This window comes from Nerophis ophidion, linkage group LG12, assembly GCF_033978795.1.
Source record: "Nerophis ophidion isolate RoL-2023_Sa linkage group LG12, RoL_Noph_v1.0, whole genome shotgun sequence".
Taxonomy (NCBI): domain Eukaryota; kingdom Metazoa; phylum Chordata; class Actinopteri; order Syngnathiformes; family Syngnathidae; genus Nerophis; species Nerophis ophidion.
Window position 1 is genome coordinate 17786694 of NC_084622.1, and position 24125 is coordinate 17810818.

General features: G+C 40.5%; 2 protein-coding genes across 3 annotated transcripts in view; one reads left to right on the plus strand and one right to left on the minus strand.

Annotated features, from left to right (window-relative positions):
- Nucleotides 1-487: 487 nt before the first annotated feature.
- Nucleotides 488-11843, minus strand: c2cd4a (C2 calcium dependent domain containing 4A). 2 transcript variants are annotated; one of them, XM_061916949.1, is made up of 3 exons: nt 11659-11843; nt 2012-2248; nt 488-1931 (listed from the first exon to the last, which is right to left on the minus strand). In XM_061916949.1, exon 3 carries the CDS (start codon nt 1900-1902, stop codon nt 586-588), a length of 1317 nt encoding a protein of 438 aa, XP_061772933.1. In that variant the 5' UTR covers nt 1903-1931; nt 2012-2248; nt 11659-11843; the 3' UTR covers nt 488-585. The 2 variants fall into 2 exon arrangements, with proteins under 2 accessions (XP_061772933.1, XP_061772934.1); XM_061916950.1 differs by lacking the exon at nt 11659-11843 and adding an exon at nt 3063-3515.
- The window catches only part of tln2b (talin 2b), a 242937-nt gene continuing 230077 nt past the window's right edge, over nt 11266-24125 (plus strand). Inside the window, 1 exon segment of the mRNA XM_061918043.1 lies at nt 11266-11459. The gene's annotated coding sequence lies outside the window, so the exon portion shown is untranslated.

The window sequence follows — 24125 nt, forward strand, 5'->3', positions numbered from 1 at the left end:
AGTTGATTTTTAAGACAAAAAATTATTTTCAAGGAAAAAATAGGGGTTTTTTTTAAGGTAAATTGATTTTCAAGACAAAAAATAATTTTCAAGGAAAAAAATTATTTTCAAGGTAAAAGTTGATTTTCATGACAAAAAATGTTCAAGGTAAATGTTGATTTTCAAGACAAAAATTATTTTCAGGGAAAACATTTATTTTCAAGGTAAAAGTTGATTTTCAAGGTAAAAGTTGATTTTCAAGGTAAAAGTAGATTTTCAAGATGAAAAATGATATTCAAAGAAAAAAAATATTTTCAAGATAGAAGTAGATTTACAAGACAAAAAATTATTTTCAAGGAAAAGAAAGATTTTCAAAGTGAAAGTTGATTTTCAAACAAAACTTTTTTTTCAAAGATAAAATGATTTTCCATGTATCCATACATGTATTTGAATGCTTCATGAATGAGGATTTCAAGAAACAACCACGAATGACACACAGACTTGGCGGTTCTCATAATTTATTCATTATAAAATGTTATATCACATTAGAAAAGAATTGAAATAAATAATACAGTAGTGATAATGAGGCATGGAAGTACTAATGGCTCAGACGGTGACAATAGTGCAAAGAGGCAGATCACAACTCCCCAGCAGATAATCTCGTTTCAGGGTGGACATTTTGTTGACCACTTTGAACCGAAGAGAGCGCACACTGAGGTCTTCCTCCGAGATCGCGTCGAAAAAGAAATCTTCGTTGAAGATGGGATTGCGGCTCTTTCGGATGACGGTGCTGCGTTGCTTCTGAACTTTCCCCGGCATCAGCGAGAGGCTGACGCTGCAGTTAATGATCTTGGGGTCCACGGAGAGAGGGTACAGGCCCTCCGCGCTGATCAGGCGGACTCGCAGTCTTTGGTTGTCTGGGCAGTACTCGGATGAGAGTCTCAGGCTGCCGTCTTTCCCCACGGGCACCATTCTTTCTTTCATTACCCTCTCCCTGTGCAGGGTCAAGTCCATGGGAAAGATGGTGGGTGGTGCCAGTCTGTAGCAGCTAGGGAGGCCCTCCACTAAGCCCTCGGACGCCCTCCTCATCACGTTGGGGCTGTTGTCCGTGGAGCTGCCCTCATCTGTGGACAGGGAATTGTTCCTGGACACCATGGCCTTCCTCATGTTCCTTGACAGCAGTAGTTCGTGGCTCAGTGCCTTAAAGAGGGACGACTTGGCGGGGCACCTGGTCAGCAGGGGCGAGCTGAACGGGGACGACTCCGTGGAGGATGTGGTGTCACTGTCCATAGTGCCTAGCCAGTTGGGGCTGTGTCCTCTCGAGGAGAGCCTGGAGGACAGAGTATTGAGGCTAAAGGAGGAAGGGGAAGACGGTGGGGGTGGGTTGGCTTTGGAGCATGTCGCGGATCGACTCCTGGGAAGCAGCAGGGGAGAGGAGCCCGGGTCGGCATGGAAGAGGGACTCCTTTCTCCGGGTGTGTGGGCTCTCTAGTAAGGTGCAAAACCCGTAGCAGGTCTGAGCTTTGGCCATGTGAGGGAGGGACAAGGCGGCCTGGCTGTGAGGATCCGCGTTGGTGGTCTCCTCGTCACTGCAGCCCTCATCAACGCTTTCCACCTGTATGATGTGCGAATTCCTAGGCTCGCACCGGGTCACCTCCACAGCGGGCTTCTCGTAGCCGATCAGTTTCACCAGACGGGAACCCCGGTCCGTGTTCTTTATTTCCTGCAAGGACGGGATGGTTGGAGGGATGCAGAACTCTGGGATGTTGTCAGGGGTGATGACATTCGGGAAGAGGGAAATCCTTCTGGGTCTGTCCGATTTGTCCCCAAACATAATGTCTCCGATCTTGAAGCTGAATTCTGTTGATGAGACGGGCAGAATGGAGTTCTCCATTGACTCGCGGATCTTCTCCACAACCCACATAGATGTGCTGACAGAATCCGGGAAACTCTCTGCGGTTACAAAAGCACATTTGTCAGCAGTCATATCCAACAGACAAAAAAATGTCTGAAATCTATAATGTCGACCTTACCTCGTCCTATTAAGATATCCAACAAGTCTTCTCGGACAGCACGGGCTGAAAGATCAAAGTGCAGTAAAGAAAATGAGAAGTCTCTTTCGGACAACAGACGTCAGCTCAGTCTTGTAGAGACCAGAACATCTATGTCTGTTTGAGGGACGCAGGCAGGTTAAATCAAACAGGACACTCCTCTAGATTGACCCTCTCTCGCTCTCCCTCTTCGGCCCCCGGTTGCCATGGAAACACCTCCTGAAAGCACAACAGAGCTCAAAACCCGAGCCTTGCGGTTTCCCCCAAAATGTAATTTTTGCATGAACCCAAGACCGTATTAAGACAAAGTGTTTGGACACGTTAAGTGGTCCGGACTTTGGAAAGCCTATACTGTGTACGATGTAAACAGAAGCTGTCCTGTTTGACAAGACTACTAAACACTACAAATAAGTGGTGCCAATTAATTACAGTTCAGGTACAGCAAAAACACCATAAGAAAATAAATGTGTCATTCCGAGATTTTATTTGATCTTCATTCTGAAAAGTTCAAACCTGCATCAAAGGATGAATAGTGATTGGCAGACATGTAGTTCCAGTGGTTGCTACTTCTACAGTCATCAAGATTTATTGGCAATGCTGTCCTCTGGTGGTGGGATAAATACCAGCCGTTTTAAAGTGAACATCACCAGTCAGAGTAGTGCAGACCTGGACAAATTAAGGCCCCCGCCCGGGGCCGCATACATTATGTTTTCTAATGACCGTAAGTCTTTGTCCAATGTTTTCACAAAGATAAAATAGGTCACATTTTTGGTTCGTTTAATAGATAAAACAAATTTACATCATTGCAATCAGTTGATAAAACATTGTCCTTTACAATTATAAAAGCTTTTAACAAAAATCTACTACTCTGCTAGCATGTCAGCAGACTGGGGTAGATCCTGCTGAAGACCTATGTATTGAATGAATACAGAATCCTTTTCAATCAGGAATCGTGATGAATTGAAAAAAAACAAAGCGATATTGAATCGAATCGTGGGACACCCAAAGATTCGCAGCCCTAGTATTTACGTACCTGCCATGTCCGGTCCAGTTTTGTTGCATCTCGAGAAAACTATTCACGCAGTAAGCTGCACCATAGTCCAAGTTATGACAAAATCCTCAGCCCGTAGGTTGGGTCTTGGGTTTTTCCATTAGAAGAGATGATAACCATCACCTTTTCTTTTAAGACTCAAGCAAGTCAACAAGGTTTTCAGTACAAGCTAGTTGCTACGTCATGAAGGTGTAATGTCCACACAGATCCATCACTGACTTGAGACATTCTTTCATTGTACTCTGCTTGGAATAAAACTTATGTATGGCATTCATGTGCGGAACACGCTACTCGTGTTCTTAATGTCGACTTTCTAATAGTTTTACCATTGCGGATAGTGATACCATTTATACAAGAGTTCTAAAGAAATCAAAAACCATTTATTTCTGTCCCTGTCAACTAGAAGCGTGTTTGAAAAGTACAAACCCTGTTTCCATATGAGTTGGGAAATTGCGTTAGATGTAAATATAAACGGAATACAATTATTTGCAAATCCTTTTCAACCCATATTTAGTTGAATATGCTACAAAGACAACATATTTGATGTTCAAACTGATAAACATTTTTTTTGTGTGCAAATAATCATTAAATTTAGAATTTGAGGCCAGCGACACGTGACAAAGAGGTTGGGAAAGGTGGCATTAAATACTGATTATTTGGAACATCCCACAAGTGTGCAGGGAACAGGTGGGTGCCATGATTGGGTGTAAAAACAGCTTCCCAAAAAAATGCTCAGTCTTTCACAAGAAAGGATGGGGCGAGGTACACCCCTTTGTCCACAACTGCGTGAGCAAATAGTCAAAGAGTTTAAGAGCAACGTTTCTCAAAGTGCAATTGCAAGAAATTTAGGGATTTCAACACCTACGCTCCATAATATCATCAAAAGGTTCAGAGAATCTCGAGAAATCACTCCACGTAATCGGCATGGCCGGAAACCAACATTGAATGACCGCTACCTTCCATCCCTCAGACGGCACTGTATCAAAAGCCGACATCAATCTCTAAAGGATATCACCACATGGGCTCAGGAACACTTCAGAAAACCACTGTCACTAAATACAGTTGGTCGCTACATCTGTAAGTGCAAGTTAAAGCTCTGCTATGCAAAGCGAAAGCCATTTATCAACAACATCCAGAAACGTCGCCGGCTTCTCTGGGCTCGAGATCATCCAAGATGGACTGATGCAAAGTGGAAAAGTGTTCTGTGGTCTGACGAGTCCACATTTCAAATTGTTTTTGGAAATATTCGACATCGTGTCATCCGGACCAAAGGGGAGGCGAGCCATCCAGACTGTTATCGACACAAAGTTCAAAAGCCAGCATCTGTGATGGTATGGGGGTGCATTAGTGCCCCCAAGGCATGGGTAACTTACACATCTGTGAAGGCACCATTAATGCTGAAAGGTACATACAGGTTTTGGAACAACATATGCTGCCATCTAAGCACCGTCTTTTTCGTGGACGCCCCTGCTTATTTCAGCAAGACAATGCCAAGCCACATTCAGCACGTGTTACAACAGCGTGGCTTCGTAAAAAACACAGTGCGGCTACTTTCCTGGCCCGCCTGCAGTCCAGACCTGTCTCCCATGGAAAATGTGTGGCGCATTATGAAGCGTAAAATACTACAGCGGAGACCCAGGACTGTTGAACGACTGAAGCTCTACATAAAACAAGAATGGGAAATAATTCCACTTTCAAAGCCTCCACAGTTAATTTCCTCAGTTCCCAAACGTTTATTGAGTGTTGTTAAAAGAAAAGGTGATGTAACACAGTGGTGAACATGCCCTTTCCCAACTACTTTGGCATGTGTTGCAGCCATGAAATTTAAGTTCATTATTATTTGCACAAAAAATAAAAATAAAGTTTATCAGTTTGAACATCAAAATGTTGTCTTTGTAGCATATTCAACTGAATATGGATTTATTGATTGATTGATCAATCAATTCATTACATGAATTGAAAAAGATTTGCAAATCATTGTATTCCGTTTATATTTACATCCAACACAATTTCCCAACTCATATGGAAACGGGGTTTGTACATGAGGCATTGAACGCACCTTTTGTTTGATGTTCTCATCCGTCAGAAAGTTGACACACACACACACACACACACACACACACACACACACACACACACACACACACACACAGAGCAAAACGTGGAGTCAGCACAGGACAAGGTTCAAGTGGATAAAGGTGGTTGTGACTGGCAACCAAGAACTAAAGTACGGAATAATATTCGCATAACGAAGTACCAGGAAAGTGGGGGGAATTCTTAGAAATGTTTCCCGAGATGTTAAAAGTCATCAAAGCATGTGTTTGCAGTCTTATCAAGAGTTTGTGCACTGGAAGGACTTGTGTCCAAAAGAAACAATGACAAAATAATTTGGCTACAAGTGTCAGGAGATGACCAAAAGAATAAATGTGTGTGTCCGAGTTAAAGGAAAGTTCTTGTCTTCTTGTCATGGACTCATTACAATCTTTTGCTGTGGTCTGGAACAACATGGCACACAAACAACTATCAGAAATGCAGCCAATATTACATACACATAATGTGTCTTGCAAAAATATAATTTATATACACTGAAGACATAAGTAAAGGAAATTAAATGAGCTCAAATATAGCTACAAACGAGGCATAATCAATCAATCAGTGTTTATTTATATAGCCCTAAATCAAACGTATCTCAAAGGGCTGCACAAGCCAGTAGGACATCCTCGGTTCAGATCCCACATAAGGGCAAGGAAAAACTCGCAACCCAGTGGGACGTCTGAGAATGACTATGAGAAACCTTGGAGAGGACCGCAGATGTGGGTACCCTACTCCCTCCTATGGCAGACCGGATGCAATGGACGTTGAGTGGGTCTAACATAATGTTTTAAAAGTCCAGTCCATAGTGGATCTAACATAATAGTGAGAGTCCAGTCCATAGTGAATCTAACATAATAGTGAGAGTCCAGTCCATAGTGGATCTAACATAATAGTGTGAGAGTCCAGTCCATAGTGGATCTAACATAACAGTGTGAAAGTCCAGTCCATAGTGGATCTGACATAATAGTGAGAGTCCAGTCCACAGTGGATCTAACATAATAGTGAGAGTCAAGTCCATAGTGGATTTAACATAATAGTGAGAGTCCAGTCCATAGTGGATCTAACATAATAGTGTGAGAGTCCAGTCCATAGTGGATCTAACATAATAGTGAGAGTCCAGTCCATAGTGGATCTAACATAATAGTGTGAGAGTCCAGTCCATAGTGGATCTAACATAATAGTGTGAGAGTCCAGTCCATAGTGGATCTAACATAATAGTGAGAGTCCAGTCCATAGTGGGGCCAACAGGAGACCATCCCAAGCAGAGACAGGTCAGCAGTGCAGAGATGTCCCCAACCGATGCACAGGCGAGCGGTCCACCCCGGGTCCCGACTCTGGTCAGTCAGCACCTCATCTATAGCCACCAGACCTGTGTCCCCCCACAAGGGAGAGGGCGGCAGAGTTGAAAAGAAAATAAATGGCAGATCAACTGGTCTAAAAGGGGGGTCTATTTAAAGGCTGGAGTATACAAATGAGTTTTAAGATGGGACTTAAATGCTTCTACTTAGGTTTCATCTCTGACTGTTACCTGTAGAACATTCCAGAGTACCGGAGCCCCAATAGAAAACGCTCTATAGCCCGCAGACTTTTTGGGGGCTTTGGAAATCAACAATAAGCCGGAGTTCTTTGAAGGCAGATTTCTTCCCGGGACATATGGTACAATACAATCGGCAAGATAGGATGGAGCTAGACCGTGTAGTATTTTATACCTAAGTAGTAAAACCTTAAAGTCACATCTTAAGTGCACAGGTAGCCAGTGTAGGTGAGCCAATATAGGTATATATGTGTATATATATATATATATATATATATATATATATATATATATATATATATATATATACACATATGTGTACACACAGTATAGGTAAATACAGGAGCGCTCACACTTTTTCTGCAGGTGAGCTACTTTTCAATTGACCAAGTCGAGGAGATCTACCGCATTCCTATTTATAATTTATATTTATTTATTTATGAAAGAGACATTTTTGTTAACAAGTTAATGGTGTTTAATGATAATACAAGCATGTTTAACACACATAGATTCCTTTCTTTCATGAAGACAAAAATATAAGTTGGTGTATTTGATTCTGATGACTTGCATTGATTGGAATTAGACAGTGGTGCTGATAACGTCCGCATTTTCAAATGGAGGAAAAAAAAAAGTCCTCCTTTCTGTCCAATACCACATGAAAGTGGTTGGATTTGGCATCTCATTTGTCCAACTTGCATACTCGTTTTTAAACACTTTGTTATGAGAGTAGCATTTGTGTGTGGCCCTTTAATGTCTGGCAGCAGGTGAGTGACGTCAGTGAGTGTGCGGGTGGGCAAGCAAGTGAGAAAGCGGTCGCTGAGGGCGGGGGAGAAATACATTGGCATCAAACTCCGTAGCTTGCTAGCTTGTGCACGCTAGTTTTCTGAGATTCTTATTTTGTTAGCACAGGCAGGATGAAACAGGTCTTTTATGGTGAAGACAGGAACTGTGCAGTCGGTCTTTAGAGTTTTGACAGTAGGTACGGAGTCTCTAGAAATAAAATGTGTCCGCCCTGTTAGTGATTTTTTTTCTTAAATATGAGCTCGCAGCAGCCAGCGTCATCTCACAAGATCCTCGGGTGCCGAGAATGTCAAACAACTGACGAAAGTGAAGTCTTGGTATGATTAATGATTGCTCATTTTTATGTATATTTTTTAATGCCTGGCTTGAGATCGACTGACACACCCTCCGAGATCGACCAGTCGATCGCGATCGACGTAATGCCCACCCCTGGGTAAATATGTACAATATATACAGTATATACAGTATATATATATATATATGTATATATATATATATATATATATATATATATATAGTTAGTGCGTCACAATACAAAGGTCCTGCAGTCCTGGGTTCAATCCCAGGCCCGGGATCTTTCTGGATCTTGTCAAAAGTCTAGCAGCTGCATTTTGTACCAACTGTAATCGTTTAATGCTAGACATAAGGAGACCCGAAAATAATATGTTCCAGTAATGGAGACGAGACGAGACGAACGCATGAATAATGATCTCAGGGTCGCTAGTGGACAAAATGGAACACATTTTTGCGATATTACGGAGATGAGAGAAGGCCGTTTTAGTAACATGTTCGAGTCAAAGGAGAGAATGATGCAATATGTACATACGACTAGCCTAAATAGCATGTGAGCATCGACTATTAGCGCTCCCCGCGAGTCAACAGCATCAACAAAGTTTACCTTTGTGCATTCACGCACAGCATAAAACGTTTGGTGGACAAAATGAGACAAAGAATGGGGGGCACTGGATGTGTACCACTACTGCACTGTATGTGTACAGCTATTGCACTGTATGTGTACCACTATTGCACTGTATGTGTACCACTGTTGCACTGAATGTGTACCACTACTGCACTGTATGTGTACTACTATTGCACAGTATGTGTACCACTACTGCACAGTATGTGTACCACTACTGCACTGGATGTGTACCACTATTGCACTGTATGTGTACCACTGTTGCACTGAATGTGTACCACTATTGCACTGAATGTGTACCACTATTGCACTGTATGTGTACCACTACTGCACTGGATGTGTACCACTACTGCACAGTATGTGTACCACTACTGCACAGTATGTGTACCACTACTGCACAGTATGTGTACCACTATTGCACTGTATGTGTACCACTGTTGCACTGTATGTGTACCACTTTTGCACTGGATGTGTACCACTGTTGCACTGGATGTGTACCACTATTGCACTGGATGTGTACCACTATTGCACTGGATGTGTACCACTACTGCACTGTACGTGTACCACTACTGCACTGGCCTATACCCCCGCAGGTGCATGTATTTGGAGGTGGGAGGGGCCTATATCCCCGCAGGTGCAAGTCTTTAATAACAATAATAAAAATAATAGATTGTATTTGTAAAAGGCACTTTAAATTGAGCAAAGAACCTCAAAGTGCTACAGTGTATTAAAAAAATAAATAAAAATAAAAAATAGCAAAAAATAAAAAGGTGGAGGTGGGAGGAGCCTATATCCCCGCAGGTGGATGTCTTTTTTTAGGTGGGAGGTGCCTATATCCCCGAAGGTGCATGTCTTTTAGGTGGGCGGGGCCTATATTCCCGCAGGTGCAAGTCTTTAATAACAATAATATTTGTAAAAAGCACTTAACATTGAGCAAACAACCTCAAAGTGCTACAGTGTATTAACACAAACTAAAATAATATTAAAAACAACAACAACAAAAAAAGTGGCGGTGGGAGGGGCCTATATCCCCGCAGGTGCATGTCTTTATTAATAATATTAATAACAATAATAATAGATTTTATTTGTAAGTAGCACTTTACATTAAGCAAACAACCTCGAAGTACTACAGTGTATTAAAAAACAATTAAATAACTTTTTTTTTTTTAAATTGAAGGTGGGAGGGGCCTACATCCCCACAGGTGCATGTCTTTAATAATAATAATATAGGCATTGCGATGAGCTGGGGACTTGTCCAGGACGTACCCCGCCTTCCGCCCGATTGTAGCTGAGATAGGCACCAGCACCACCCGCAATCCCAAAGGGAATAAGCTGTAGAAAATGGATGGATGTATAATAATAATAATAATAATAATATTTTATTTGTAAAAAGCACTTTACATTGAGCAAACAACCTCAAAGTGCTAAAGTGTATTAAAAAAAAAAAGCAAAAAAAAACATTGAAAAAAAAGCGGAGGTGGGAGGGGCCTATACCCCCGCAGGTGCATGTCTTTAATAATAATAATAGATTTTATTTGTAAAAATCACTTTACATTGAGCAAACAACCTCAAAGTGCTACAGTTTATTAAAAAATAAAATAAAATAAAAAATTGCAAAAAATAATAAAGGTGGAGGTGGGAGGGGCCTATATCCCGGTAGGTGCATGTCTCTGGAGGTGGGAGGAGCCTATATCCCCGCAGGCGGATGTCTTTTGAGGTGGGAGGTGCCTATATCCCTGAAGGTGCATGTCTTTTAGGTGGGCGGGGCCTATATTACCGCAGGTGCAAGTCTTTAATAACAATATTTGTAAAAAGCACTTTACATTGAGAAAACAACCTCAAAGTGCTACAGTGTATTAAAAAAAAGAAGCAAAAAATAAAAAATAAAAGTGGAGGTGAGAGGGGCCTATATCCCCGCAGGTGCATGTCTTTGGAGGTGGGCGGGGCCTATATCCCCGCAGGTGCATGTCTTTAATAATAATAATAGATTTTATTTGTATAAAGCACTTTACATTAAGCAAACAACCTCGAAGTGCTACAGTGTATTAAAAAAATTACAGAACATTTTTTTAGAAAGGTGGAGGTGGGAGGGGCCTATATCCCCGCAGGTGCATGTCTTTGGAGGTGGGTGGGGCCTATATCCCCGCAGGTGCATGTCTTTGGAGGTGGGTGGGGCCTATATCCCTGCAGGTGCATGTCTTTAATAATAATAATAATAATAGATTTTATTTGTAAAAAGCACTTTACGTTGAGCAAACAACCTGAAAGTGCTACAGTGTATTAAAAAAAGAAAAAAAAGGCGGAGGTGGGAGGGGCCTATATCTCCGCGGGTGCATGTCTTTGGAGGGAGGGGGGGGGGGGGGGGGGGAGAACCCGGGGAGAACCCGGGGAGAACCCAGAGAGAACCCGTGCCGTCACGGGTACAACTTGGGAGTTGTGTCGGTAAAATATGAACAGGAAAAAAACAAAAAACAAACAGGAAGTTGTTCCCGGTGAATAGTCTGAGAGCAGTATGTACTTTCCTCCGCTAGGGGGCAGTATATGACCTCTTAGCAGTCCTCCCAATGAGACGTTAACTGAGAGGAGGACGTTTGACATCACATTTATTCAACTGCCAACCTAGATTCAAACCAAATGAATCATTGTATTAAAAAGATAGAATTAAGGGTTTTAAACCCCCTCTGGTGACCAAACTGGTTTATGAAGTCGCCATCGCGTATTCGTGTACAGTCACTCTTTTGACAGGTGCCATTTCCAATTATTATTATTATTTTTTTTTACATTGAACGTGAACGCATCACGTGAGTCGAAGCCGATATTACGCTGGATGACGATGACTTTAGGATGAGACGCAAAGTGCTTCTCTTCCTCATCCTTCCGTGTGTGGATGGATGAGGAGGGGCTTGATGATGATGAGAGTGTGTGTGTTATGTGTGTGATACGTGAGAGTGTGTGTGTGTGTGTGTGTGTGTGTCGTGCCGGCGACGTCCAAATGACATCTCGCATGCTTCCAAGGAGACGCTGAGAAGAGCAGGTAAGATCTCTCACCTTCTATTCCGTGCACGGACCTTCCATCTCCTCCCCCGCCAAACCCCCCCACGCTCCGCGGGCTTTTAACGGCTGACTTCCCCGCTTCTTGCGAGCATCTCTCGGTGTAGAAATCGGCGGTGTTTTTGCGGAGCGCCCGCCGTTCGACAGCGACTCTTCAAAGATGAATATTGGAGTCGACCTACTTTGTTTTGTCGGCGTCTTCGCCCTGACGTGACGGCTTTGGCGCCGCGGCGACCTCGCCGGGAGAAATGTGCCGCGGTTTACTAACTTGGACTTGACCTGGATGTGATGGGCGTGCCTGCGTGGCCCTGCGTGGCCCTGCGTGGCCCTGCGTGGCCCTGCGTGGCCCTGCGTGGCCCTGCGTGGCCCTGCGTGGCCCTGCGTGGCCCTGCGTGGCCCTGCGTGGCCCTGCGTGGCCCTGCGTGGCCCTGCGAGAATGTGAGTCGAAACGCCGCTCAAGTTTGGAAGGAGCGGGTCAAGGGATGATACTGTGTGATATCCAGGATGCTGTGTAATATCCGTGATACTGCGTGATGTTCATGATGCTGTGCGATATCCATGATACTGTGTGATATGCATGATATTCATGACACTGTGTGTTGGCCCTGCGATGAGGTGGCGACTTGTCCAGGGTGTACGCGGCCTTCCGACCGATTGTAGCTGAGATAGGCACCAGCACCCCCCGCGACCCCAAAGGGAATAACCATAGTAAATGGATGGATAGATGGATGTGTGATATTCATGATACTGTGTGATATTCATGACATTGTGTGATATCCCTGATATTGTGTGATATCCCTGATACTGTGTGCTATGCATGATATTCATGACACTGTGTGATATGCATGACACTGTGTGATATGCATGATACTGTGTGATATTCATGATGCTATGTGCTATTCATGATACTGTGGGATATCCCTGATACTGTGTGATATTCATGACACTGTGTAATGTCACCGATACAGTGTGATTTGCATGACCCTCTGTGATATCCCTGATACTGTGTGATATCCCTGATACTGTGTGCAATGCATGGTATTCATTACACTGTGTGATATCCCTGATATTGTGTGATATCCCTGATACTGTATGCTATGCATGATATTCATGACACTGTGTGATATGCATGATACTGTGTGATATTCATGATGCTATGTGCTATTCATGATACTGTGGGGTATCCCTGATACTGTGTGATATTCATGACACTGTGTAATATCACTGATACAGTGTGATTTGCATGACCCTCTGTGATATCCCTGATACTGTGTGATATCCCTGATACTGTGTGCAATGCATGATATTCATGACACTGGATATATCATATTCATGATACTGTGTGATATCCCTGATGCTATGTGCTATTCATGATACTATGTGATATCCCTGATACTGTGTGATATGCATGATACTGTGTGATGTGCTTGATACTGTGTGCTATGCATGATATTCATGACACTGTGTGATGTGGATGATGCTCTGCGATATCCCTGATACTGTGTGATATGCATGATGTCCATGACACTGTGTGATATGCATGATACTGTGTGATATTCAGGACACTGATGTGCATGACACTGTGTGATATCCCTGATACTGTGTGATATTCATGATACCGTGCAATAAGCATGATACTGTGTAATAGTCATGACATTGTGATGTGCATGATACTGTGTGATATCCCTGATACTGTGTGATATGCATGGTGTTCATGACACTGTGTGATATGAATGATACTGTTATATGCATGATGCTGTGTTATTTGCATGATACTGTGTGATATCCATGATACTGTGTGATATCCATGATACTGTGTGATCTCCATGATACTGTGTGATATGCATGACATTGTGAGATATGCATGATACTGTGTGATATGCATAATACGATTATATGATACTGTGTGATATGCACGATACTGTGTGATGTTCATGACTGTCTGATATGCATGATACTGTGTGATATTCAGGACACTGATGTGCATGACACTGTGTGATATCCCTGATACTGTGTGATATTCATGATGCCGTGCAATAAGCATGATACTGTGTAATAGTCATGACATTGTGATGTGCATGATACTGTGTGATATCCCTGATACTGTGTGATATGCATGGTGTTCATGACACTGTGTGATATGAATGATACTGTTATATGCATCATGCTGTGTGATTTGCATGATAGTGTGTGATATCCATGGTACTGTGTGATCTCCATGATACTGTGTGATATGCATGACATTGTGAGATATGCATGATACTGTGTGATATGCATAATACGGTTATATTCATGATACTGTGTGATATGCATAATACTGTTATATTCATGATACTGTGTGATATGCATGATACTGTTATATTCATGATACTGTGTGATATGGATGATACTGTGTGCTATCCCTGATACCGTGTAATATGCACGATACTGTGTGATGTTCATGTTTGTCTGATATGCATGATACTGTGTGATATCCCTGATATTGTGTAATATGCTTAAATGAGTGGGAAGCACCAGAACTTATTTCATCTTACTTCTTCTACATTTCATAACAATTGCTAACACGTTTGTTTGTTCACTTCCTGTGCTGCTCAGTTTGTAAGAAACAAACATAGAAATGATTAAAAAAGGAAGAAATCATAAGAAACAAACTTATGGAATCCTGGATATACAAATAATCTGTTCCAGAGTCAAACCTCAGTCATCTTATTATTTCACCTAACTTGACTTATAGAGGACCTATGATCGTTTTTGTTGTTTTGACTTTCAAATGTTGTTGTCACCGTATTTGATACACTTGTTAAACAATGCCAAAGGGTCCATTTAATTAATTAAATCAATGTATTAATTTCGGACAAAAAGCATAGTTATACTTTATGTGGCTTCGATTATTTGTTTATTTGTTGTATATTGTTTGTTAAAGTGTTTTCCTGCTACTCCAGCTGCTTAATTCAATACTGGGTCCCAATTACCATATTGACCTGAATATAGAGTAAGGCGACCCGAACTACAGTATTAGATGTTCTGTCTTTTTTCTATGACCCATTTTTGGGAAAATGTGTATCAAGACCAAAGTACAAACCCCGTTTCCATAGAGTTGGGAAATTGTGTTAGATGTAAATATAAACGGAATACAATGATTTGCAAATCCTTTTCAACCCATATTCAGTTGAATATGCTACAAAGACAACATATTTGATGTTCAAACCGATAAACTTGTTTTTTTTTTGCAAATAATCATTAACTTTAGAATTTGATGCAGCAACATGTGACAAAGAAGTTGGGACAGGTGGCAATAAATACTGATAAAGTTGCGGAATGCTCATCAAACACTTATATTGAACATCCCACAGGTGTGCAGGCTAATTGGGAACAGGTGGGTGACATGATTGGGTATAAAAGCAGCTTCCATGAAATGCTAAGTAATTCACAAACAAGGATGGGGCGAGGGTCACCAATTTGTAAGCAAATTGTCGAACAGTTTTAGAACAACATTTCTCAATGAGCTGTTGCAAGGAATTTAGGGATTTTACCATCTACGGTCCGTAAAATCATCAAAAGTTCAGAGAATCTGGAGAAATCCCTGCACGTAAGCGATGATATTACGGACTTTTGACCCCTCAGGCGGTACTGCATCAAAAACCGACATCAGTGTGTAAAGGATATCACCACGTGGGCTCAGGAACACTTCATAGGACCCCTGTCTTAACTACAGTTGGTCGCTACATCTGTAAGTGCAAGTTAAAACTCTACTATGCAAAGCCAAACCCATTTATCAACAATATCCTGAAACGCCGCCGGCTTCTCTGGGCCCGAGCTCATCTAAGATGGACTGATGCAAAGTGGAAAAGTGTTCTATGGTCTGACGAGTCCACATTTCAAATTATGTTTGGAAACAGAGGACATGGTGTCCTCCAGAACAAAGAGGAAAATAACCATTTGGATTATTATAGGCGCAAAAGCCAGCATGTGTGATGGTATGGGGGTGCATTACTGCCCAAGGCATGGGTAACTTACACATCTGTGAAGGCACCATTAATGCTGAGAGGTACATACAGGTTTTGGAGCAACATATGTTGTCATCCAAGCAACGTTATCATGGACGCCCCTGCTTTTTTCAGCAAGACAGCATGGCTTCGTAAAAAAAGAGTGCGGGAGTTTCCTGGCCCGCCTGTAGTCCAGACCTGTCTCCCATGGAAAATGTGTGGCACATTATGAAGCGTAAAATACGACAGCGGAGACCCCGGACTGTTGAACGACTGAAGCTCTACATCAGGGGTGTCAAACTCAAATACAGAGTGGGCCAAAATTTAAAACTGAACAAAGCCGTGGGCCAAGGTTGAAGAAATTAACCTTTTAATAGGGACCCAAACAAGTTTTGCATTAAATATTGAACAAGCAAGGCTTATATAACTTTATAGTGACATGCAAAATCGAGTTTTAAATAATAACAATAATAATTGAAAAAAAATCAATGGCATATCAAATACAATTATAGTAAAAATTGAATGCCTCTTTTCTATTTGCAGCCCTCTGTCGTAAAGATCAAATAAACTTTTTCAACAGGCTAATAATAAATTTGAAAATAAAATAATGAATGGATCAAACCTTCAAGCATTGAAGTAGCAAAAGAAAGTGCATGAATAAAACGTTAATTATTGCTGAGTTTGCTACACTGATTTGCTTTCACACTGAATATGGAACAAGCAACGCGTATATAACTTAATAGTGCAAAATCAACTTTCAAAAAACAAACGAAAAAATATCAATGGCATATTAAAGAAAATTTAAATTAAAAAAATGAATGCCTCTTTTTTATTTGCAGCCTTCTGAGGTAAATATCAACATTAACTTTTTCCACTGGCTAATACATTTGAAAATAAAATGGTTTTGTTGGTAGCGGGTGGTGTATTTTGTGGTGTCCCGGAAGAGTTGGTGCTGCAAAGGGGTTCTGGGTATTTGTTCTGTTGTGTTTATGTTGTGTTACGGTGCGGATGTTCTTCCGAAATGTGTTTGTCATTCTTGTTTGGTGTGCGTTTAAGGCATGCCCCAATATTGTTGTCTGGGTGGAAATCGGGAGAAATTCGGGAGAATGGTTGCCCGGGAGATTTTCGGGAGGGGCACTGAAAACGGTAGTCTCCCGGGAAAATTGAGAGGGTTGGGAAGTATGAGTATTAGCGATGAATGCGGTGTTACAGCGGCACCGACGCTGTATAACACCGGCGGGCCAACTGTAATGTTAATTTGACACTGCCTCAAGGGCCAAATGAAATTACACGGTGGGCCAAATTTGGCCCGCGGGCCAGAGTTTGACACCCATGCTCTACATAAAACAAGAATGGGAAAGAATTCCACTTTCAAAGCTTCAACAATTTAGTTTCCTCAGTTCCCAAACGTTTATTGAGTGTTGTTAAAAGAAAAGGTGATGTAACACAGTGGTGAACATGCCCTTTCCCAACTACTTTGGCACGTGTTGCAGCCATGAAATTCTAAGTTAATTATTATTTGCAAAAAAGAAAAAAAGGTTATGAGTTTGAACATCAAATATGTTGTCTTTGTAGCATATTAAACTGAATATGGGTTGAAAAGGATGTGCAAATCATTGCTTTCCGTTTATATTTACATCTAACGTAATTTCCCACCTCAAATGGAAACGGGGTTTATAGAGTATCATCAGCAGACCTCTGGCAGGCTTGCAGTGGGCCGAAAATATTGTTCTTTCATGTCTTTTTTTCCCCTCTTACGTTTATAATTGCACCGTGCTCGTCAGCACGCTTTCAGCTCCATAACATAAAAGAGAGACGGTAGAGATTACACTACAGCTGCAATAAAAAATAGACATCATTGTTTCCCCCTTCCTTCATGCACTCTCATTTCATCCCCCGACTGGTCTAAAGAACACGAGCAGAGCCCTGAAACACTCATCCAGGCATAGCAGTCGGACAATGTGAAGAAGGAGTGTTGTTTTCATCTTTAGCTCGTCAGCGAGCCATCGTCAACACAAGTGCTCGTTGTTGCAATGAAACATCGCCGCGTCCGACACTGCACCACTCAAGTGGACAGGACGCTATGTAAGATGATAAACAAACCCTGTTTCCATATGAGTTGGGAAATTGTGTTAGATGTAAATATTAACGGAATACAATGATTTGCAAATCATTTTCAACCCATATTCAGTTGAATGCACTACAAAGACAAGATATTTGATGTTCAAACTCATATGTTGTCATCCAAGCAACGTTATCATGGGCGCCCCTGCTTATTTCAGCAAGACAATGCCAAGCCACGTGTTACAACAGCGTCGTTTCGTAGTAAAAGAGTGCGGGTACTTTCCTGGCCCGCCTGCAGTCCAGACCTGTCTCCCATGGGAAATGTGTGGCGCATTATGAAGCATAAAATACCACAGTGGAGACCCCGGACTGTTGAACGACTGAAGCTCTACATAAAACAAGAATGGGAGAGAATTCCACTTTCAAAGCTTCAACAATTAGTTTCCTCAGTTCCCAAACGTTTATTGAGTGTTGTTAAAAGAAAAGGTGATGTAACACAGTGGTGAACATGCCCTTTCCCAACTACTTTGGCACGTGCTGCAGCCATGAAATTATAAGTTAATTATTATTTGCAAAAAAAAAAAAAAAAGTTTATGAGTTTGAACATCAAATATCTTGTCTTTGTAGTGCATTCAACTAAATATGGGTTGAAAAGGATTAGGAGCTATTCAGTAGGATTTAAGGTCCAAGCTTTTGAATATGCTAAAAAGAACAGTAAGCAGCTATGTTTTATTAATATACCGTAGCTGCGTGTGTCAAATATGAGTCATTAAATGACTCCCTCCTCCTGGTGGTAGAGGGCGCTAGTGATCCTTCTTGCGACTACTCGGCTGCAGAAGAAGTGACAACAAGGAGAAAGCGTTTATTTTTTCCTCTCGCTTGCACTTTTAACATGGAGGATTACATATCTAAAATTAAACAGTTTTCTAAACTGGACTTTCAATCGAAGCAGGACGTAATAAAGGAAGATCTCCATCAAGACAGGGAGACTTTTAAAACTGAAGAAAGATAAGGAAGACTTCTATAAACAAGTTATCGATGCTTTTGATCAGAAGGAGCTGCGCGTGGACTTCATTTATAAGTAAAGGTAACACCATAATAACGTTTTTTTTATTAAATGTGCTTTTCATGATGGTATCCTTACATCACACTCAAATTTATAAGCGCAGGCCTAAATTTACCGCATGCCTTTGGTAAGCGCCGGAGTGAGAAGAGGTTTTAAATTAATTAGCGCCCTGGCGGCAATTCAAAGAAATATCCATCCATTTTCTACCGCTTATTCCCTTTTTTAGGGGTCGCCGGGTGCGCTGGCGCCTATCTCAGCTACAATCGGGCGGAAGGCGGGGTACACCCTGGACAAGTCGCCACCTCATCGCAAGGCCAACACAGATAGACAGACAACATTCACACTCACATTCACACACTAGGGCCAATTTTAGTGTTGCCAATCAACCTATCCCCAGGTGCATGTTTTTGGGAGTGGGAGGAAGTCGGAGTACCCGGAGGGAACCCACGCATTCACGGGGAGAACATGCAAACTCCACACAGAAAGATCCCGAGCCTGGATTTGAACCCAGGACTGCAGGAACTTCGTATTGTGAGGCAGACGCACTAACCCCTCTGCCACCGTGAAGCCCTCAAAGAAATATGGTATTCCTAAAAGATTTTATTCCCGCCCAAAGGTCAGGAATGGGTTTCTTGTGCAAGCACTCTGCTGAATCTGGCGTTGTATCAGCAGTGTGAGAACACCTCCGGCACATCATCATACTTTCAGGCTGCAAGATGGAAATAGACGAGTGAAGGCGTCTCAGGATGCATGAAGGAGGTGTGTGTCAAGATGTGGGCGAGGAGGATGCTAGGCTGTCATATTCCAGCTGTTCTACTGCGCCACCTTCATGCTGTTGCACAATCCCACCACTTGGGGAAGATACTGGATCCACCCCACCCTGAGTCTGGTTCTGCTCAAGGTTCTTGTTTTCTCCTTTTGCAAAGGGGAGTTTCCTCCCCACTCCTGCCAAGTACTTGCTCATGGGGAATTTGTGACGTCTCCTAAAAAGCAGCAGGAGTTGGCTTCTATTGCAGGGTAAACCTAGTCTACCAACATTAGAACATATTTCAAGGAGACAAAAAAATACAACAAATCTCTGCCTTGTAAAGTCAGTTTTCTGTCTGATGGTTAAAAGGTGCTAAAATGCCCTAAAAGTCTCTAAATGTAACCTTTTTCTGTACTGTGTTCATTCATTTTCAGTCATTCATTTTGTATTTAACTCCTTCATTAACGTGCATTTTTGATCAATAGACAATTAAACATTAGCAACTAAACATATATATCATATATATATATATATATATATATATATATATATATATACGTACGCATATATGTGTGTAAATATATGTATGTAGATACATAACATGTGGGTACATAACATGTAGATACATAACATGTAGATATATAACATGTAGATATATAACATGTAGATACATAACATGTAGATATATAACATGTAGATACATAACATGTACCTACATGTTATGTATCTACAAAACATGTAGATACATAACATAGGTACATAACATGTAAATACATAACATGTAGGTACATAACATGTAGATACATAATATGTAGATACATAACATGTAGATACATAACATGTAGATACATAACATATAGGTACATAATATGTAGATACATAACATGTAGATACATAACATGTGGATACATAATATGTAGATACATAACATGTAGATAGATAACATGTAGATACATAACATGTAGATACAGTACATAACATGTAGATACATAACATGGAGATACATAATATGTAGATACATAACATGTAGGTAGATAACATGTAGATACATAACATGTAGATAGAGTACATAACATGTAGATAGATAACATGTAGATACATAACATGTAGGTAGATAACATGTAGATACATAACATGTAGATTCATAACATGTAGATACATAACATGTAGATAGATAACATGTAGATACATAACATGTGGGTACTTAACATGTAGATACATAACATGTAGATACATAACATGTAGATAGATAACATGTAGATAGATAACATGTAGATACATAACATGTGGGTACTTAACATGTAGATACATAACATGTAGATACATAACATGTAGATAGATAACATGTAGATAGATAACATGTAGATACAAAACATGTAGATATATAACATGTAGGTATATAACATGTAGATACATGACATGTAGATATGTAACATGTAGATACATAAGAGGGGGGGGTTGCCCACATCTGAGGTCCTCTCCAAGGTTTCTCATAGTCAGCATTGTCACTGGCGTCCCACTGGATGTGAATTCTCCCTGCCCACTGGGTGTGAGTTTTCCTTGCCCTTTTGTGGGTTCTTCCGATTATGTCGTAGTCGTAATGGTTTGTACAGTCCTTTGAGACATTTGTGATTTAGGGCTATATAAATAAACATTGATTGATTGATTGATATAGATACGTAGATGTGCACACACCTGCTTGGATTGATGCCAAATATTAGCGGGATTAAAACCGCCCTAAATTTTACTGCATGCCTTTGGTAAGTGCCGGAGTGAGAAGAGGGTTTAGACTAATTAGCGCCCCGGCGGCAATTCAAGGAAATATTGTATAATCAATCTTCACTTCTTCCTCCATGTTTGTTTGCCACCAAAGTTATCTTAATCGGCTTTCCGTATCCCTGCTTTGTTATCCACACGGCATCAAAGGTCGACATGAGAGATTCATTGTGTTATTTTTTGATGATTACCTTCATCGCTGTTATTTACTGAGAGCTCTTGCTGGGAAACATGGTCCATAGTTCCTGTTTGATTGGATTTCTCTGGGGATGGATGGGATATAAATGTCTATTACAAAGGACATTTATCACAAAGGAGAGCGCCACTGTGGAGGTGGACCCAGGAACTGAAGTATTATGTCCTTGTGTTACGTAACCATCACTACTCGCTGTCAAACATGTGCCAAGTTCAAACCCTATGGACTCGCTCAAGGCCGGCCGGGATGACATCATCGTCTAATTAGCATCAACGAGCTGGGCCATGTGCGTGTTGTTTGTATGGACGCTGTGGGAGAGCTAAAAGCAGGCAAAGGAGAATGTTGAGTAATGTACATTAACTTTCTTTCGTCGCTTCTTTTTGTGTCCTTTATTAGCCGGACCACCTGTAGCGGGCTTTTACTCTGGAGAGGGCGGCACATGAGCACGAGCTGCTCGTTAAAAATCGAACTTGCTTTCATGTTGGAGTCCCAAAAAAGTGGCTATATTTTTGATTAGAAAAAAAAAATTGAAGTTTTGCCCGCTAAACCACAATTGTCAAACTCAAGACCCAGGGGCCAAATCATTTTATGTGGCCCGCAAAAGCCTGGAAATCTTATCCACTTGTGTGGACAGCACCTTTTAGCTCTTATTTCCAAAATTATGTACACTACTGAATTGGGGTCTTATGGCCACTTATGTGGACACTTATACTGCCATCTGGTGGTGTCAGAAGAGTATAACATACAATGGAATTTGGAAAAAAAAAAGTGTAAAAATAAGAATTAGCATGTCACTAAACATGAAGTACACGTTTGTGTACTTATGGACTAAGTACATCTAATAAAAAGATTATTGATAGTTTCTATTCTAATTAGGGTCCAATAAGCCCAATTAGCAAAGACAACAAAAAAAAGCATGTAAACAAACAGCTTGGGCCTTAAGAGGTTAATAAAATGCTTAATCTTTTCTTACTAAAAATATTTCTTCTTTGCCTTTTGACATGAATTGCATGCAATTGCATATATTTTTTATCAATCAATCAATGTTTACTTATATAGCCCTGAATCAAGAGTGTCTCAAAGGGCTGCACAAGCCTCAACGACATCCCCATATTTTAAAATTCAGTTTCCTCAAAATCAAAATATAATGTTATCATTTATACCAAAAATATGTTTCAAACATTTTAATTTCAATTTCAAAACAAATTATCTATCAAATTGTAGACTGTGAAATTGACAATAGATTTTACAGTTAAATTCCACCGACTTGAGTTATTACCGTAAAAAATCAACCTTGGTACTGTTTTTTTTTTCCATATACAGTAAGACACTAAAACATAAAATCTATATATATATATATATATATATATATATTTATATATATATATATATATATATATATATATATATATATATATATATATATATATATATGTATATATATATATAATATATGATGAAAAAAGTTTAAAACAAAAAAAAAGTATGTTAAAACAACAAAAAAATACATTAAAGCATCAAGGTTTTACGGTAAAAAAAAAACTGGCACTTCTGTGGCTTGAATTTTACTGCTGGTATTGTTTCTCCATTCCATTTGTTTATACAAAAATGTTATAAGCTGTAAAAAAACAAAAGAAAACATAGATTTTAACTGTGCTGCAAGTTGTTTAAGTAAAATGTCAAGATTTATTTGCAGCTTGTGTAAAAAAAAAATATTGTTAATGTATTATATATATATATATATATATATATATATATATATATATATATATATATATATATATATATATATGGCTACTTCAACCAAAATGAGCAACATTAAAGTGCAGCAGTGTAGTAGGCTTTAATGGCCATCTTTCAACTCATAAATAATTTATTTAACTTAATAATATATGCAGCACAAGAGAAATATAAATAACACAAAAATGGCTACCACAGGCATATTTTGGTATGACTATGTCTCCCAGCTGGCCTGGTTTGCCTCGGGATCCCCCGGGAGGAGTGAGACAAAGTGGCTAGGAGGGAGGGAAGTCTGCTTAGGCTGCAGCCCCCGCAACCCGACCTCGGATAAGCAAAAGAAGATGGATGGATCCGAGTTAAAGTTCTTTAAAAGTACAATCAGGTTTTTTGAGTAGACCGGAGGCTTCCCAACTGCCACTAAAGCAAACTTACCTTAGCACCACAAACCCCTACCGTGTTTTTTCTCGGCTCATTTCCTTTGACCATGCACGGATGTGAGAAGTACACACCAGCTGTGTGTTGTAGTCGCACCGCTGCAAAGTGCCTTTCAGGGCTTAAGCTGTGTTGGAAAAATTGTGATGTGCCAGCATTGCATTTAATGTCTGGTGTAGTTGAGACCAGGGGTGCTCTCACTTTTTGTGCAGGGGAGCCACTTTTGAATTGACCAATTCAAAGGGATCTAACTTATTTTCATATATATATATATATTAGGGCTGTGAATCTTTGGGTGTCCCACGATTCGATTCAATATCGATTCTTGGGGTCACGTTTCGATAATATATCGATTTTTTCGATTCGATTCTTGATTCAAAAACGATTTTTTTTCCCGATTCAAAAGGACTCAATACATAGGATTTCAGCAGGATCTACCCCAGTCTGCTGACATGCTAGCAGCGTAGTAGATTTTTGTAAAAAGCTTTTATAATTGTAAAGGACAATGTTTTATCAACGAATTGCAATAATGTAAATTTGTTTTAACTATTAAACGAACCAAAAATATGACTTATTTTATCTTTGTGAAAACATTGGACACAGTGTGTTGTCAAGCTTACGAGATGCCATGCAAGTTTAAG

What these genes read in the sequence shown, in the direction of transcription:
- c2cd4a (XM_061916949.1), bottom strand. Translation starts at nt 1,902, where the DNA reads ATGTGGGTTGTGGAGAAGATCCGCGAGTCAATGGAGAACTCCATTCTG.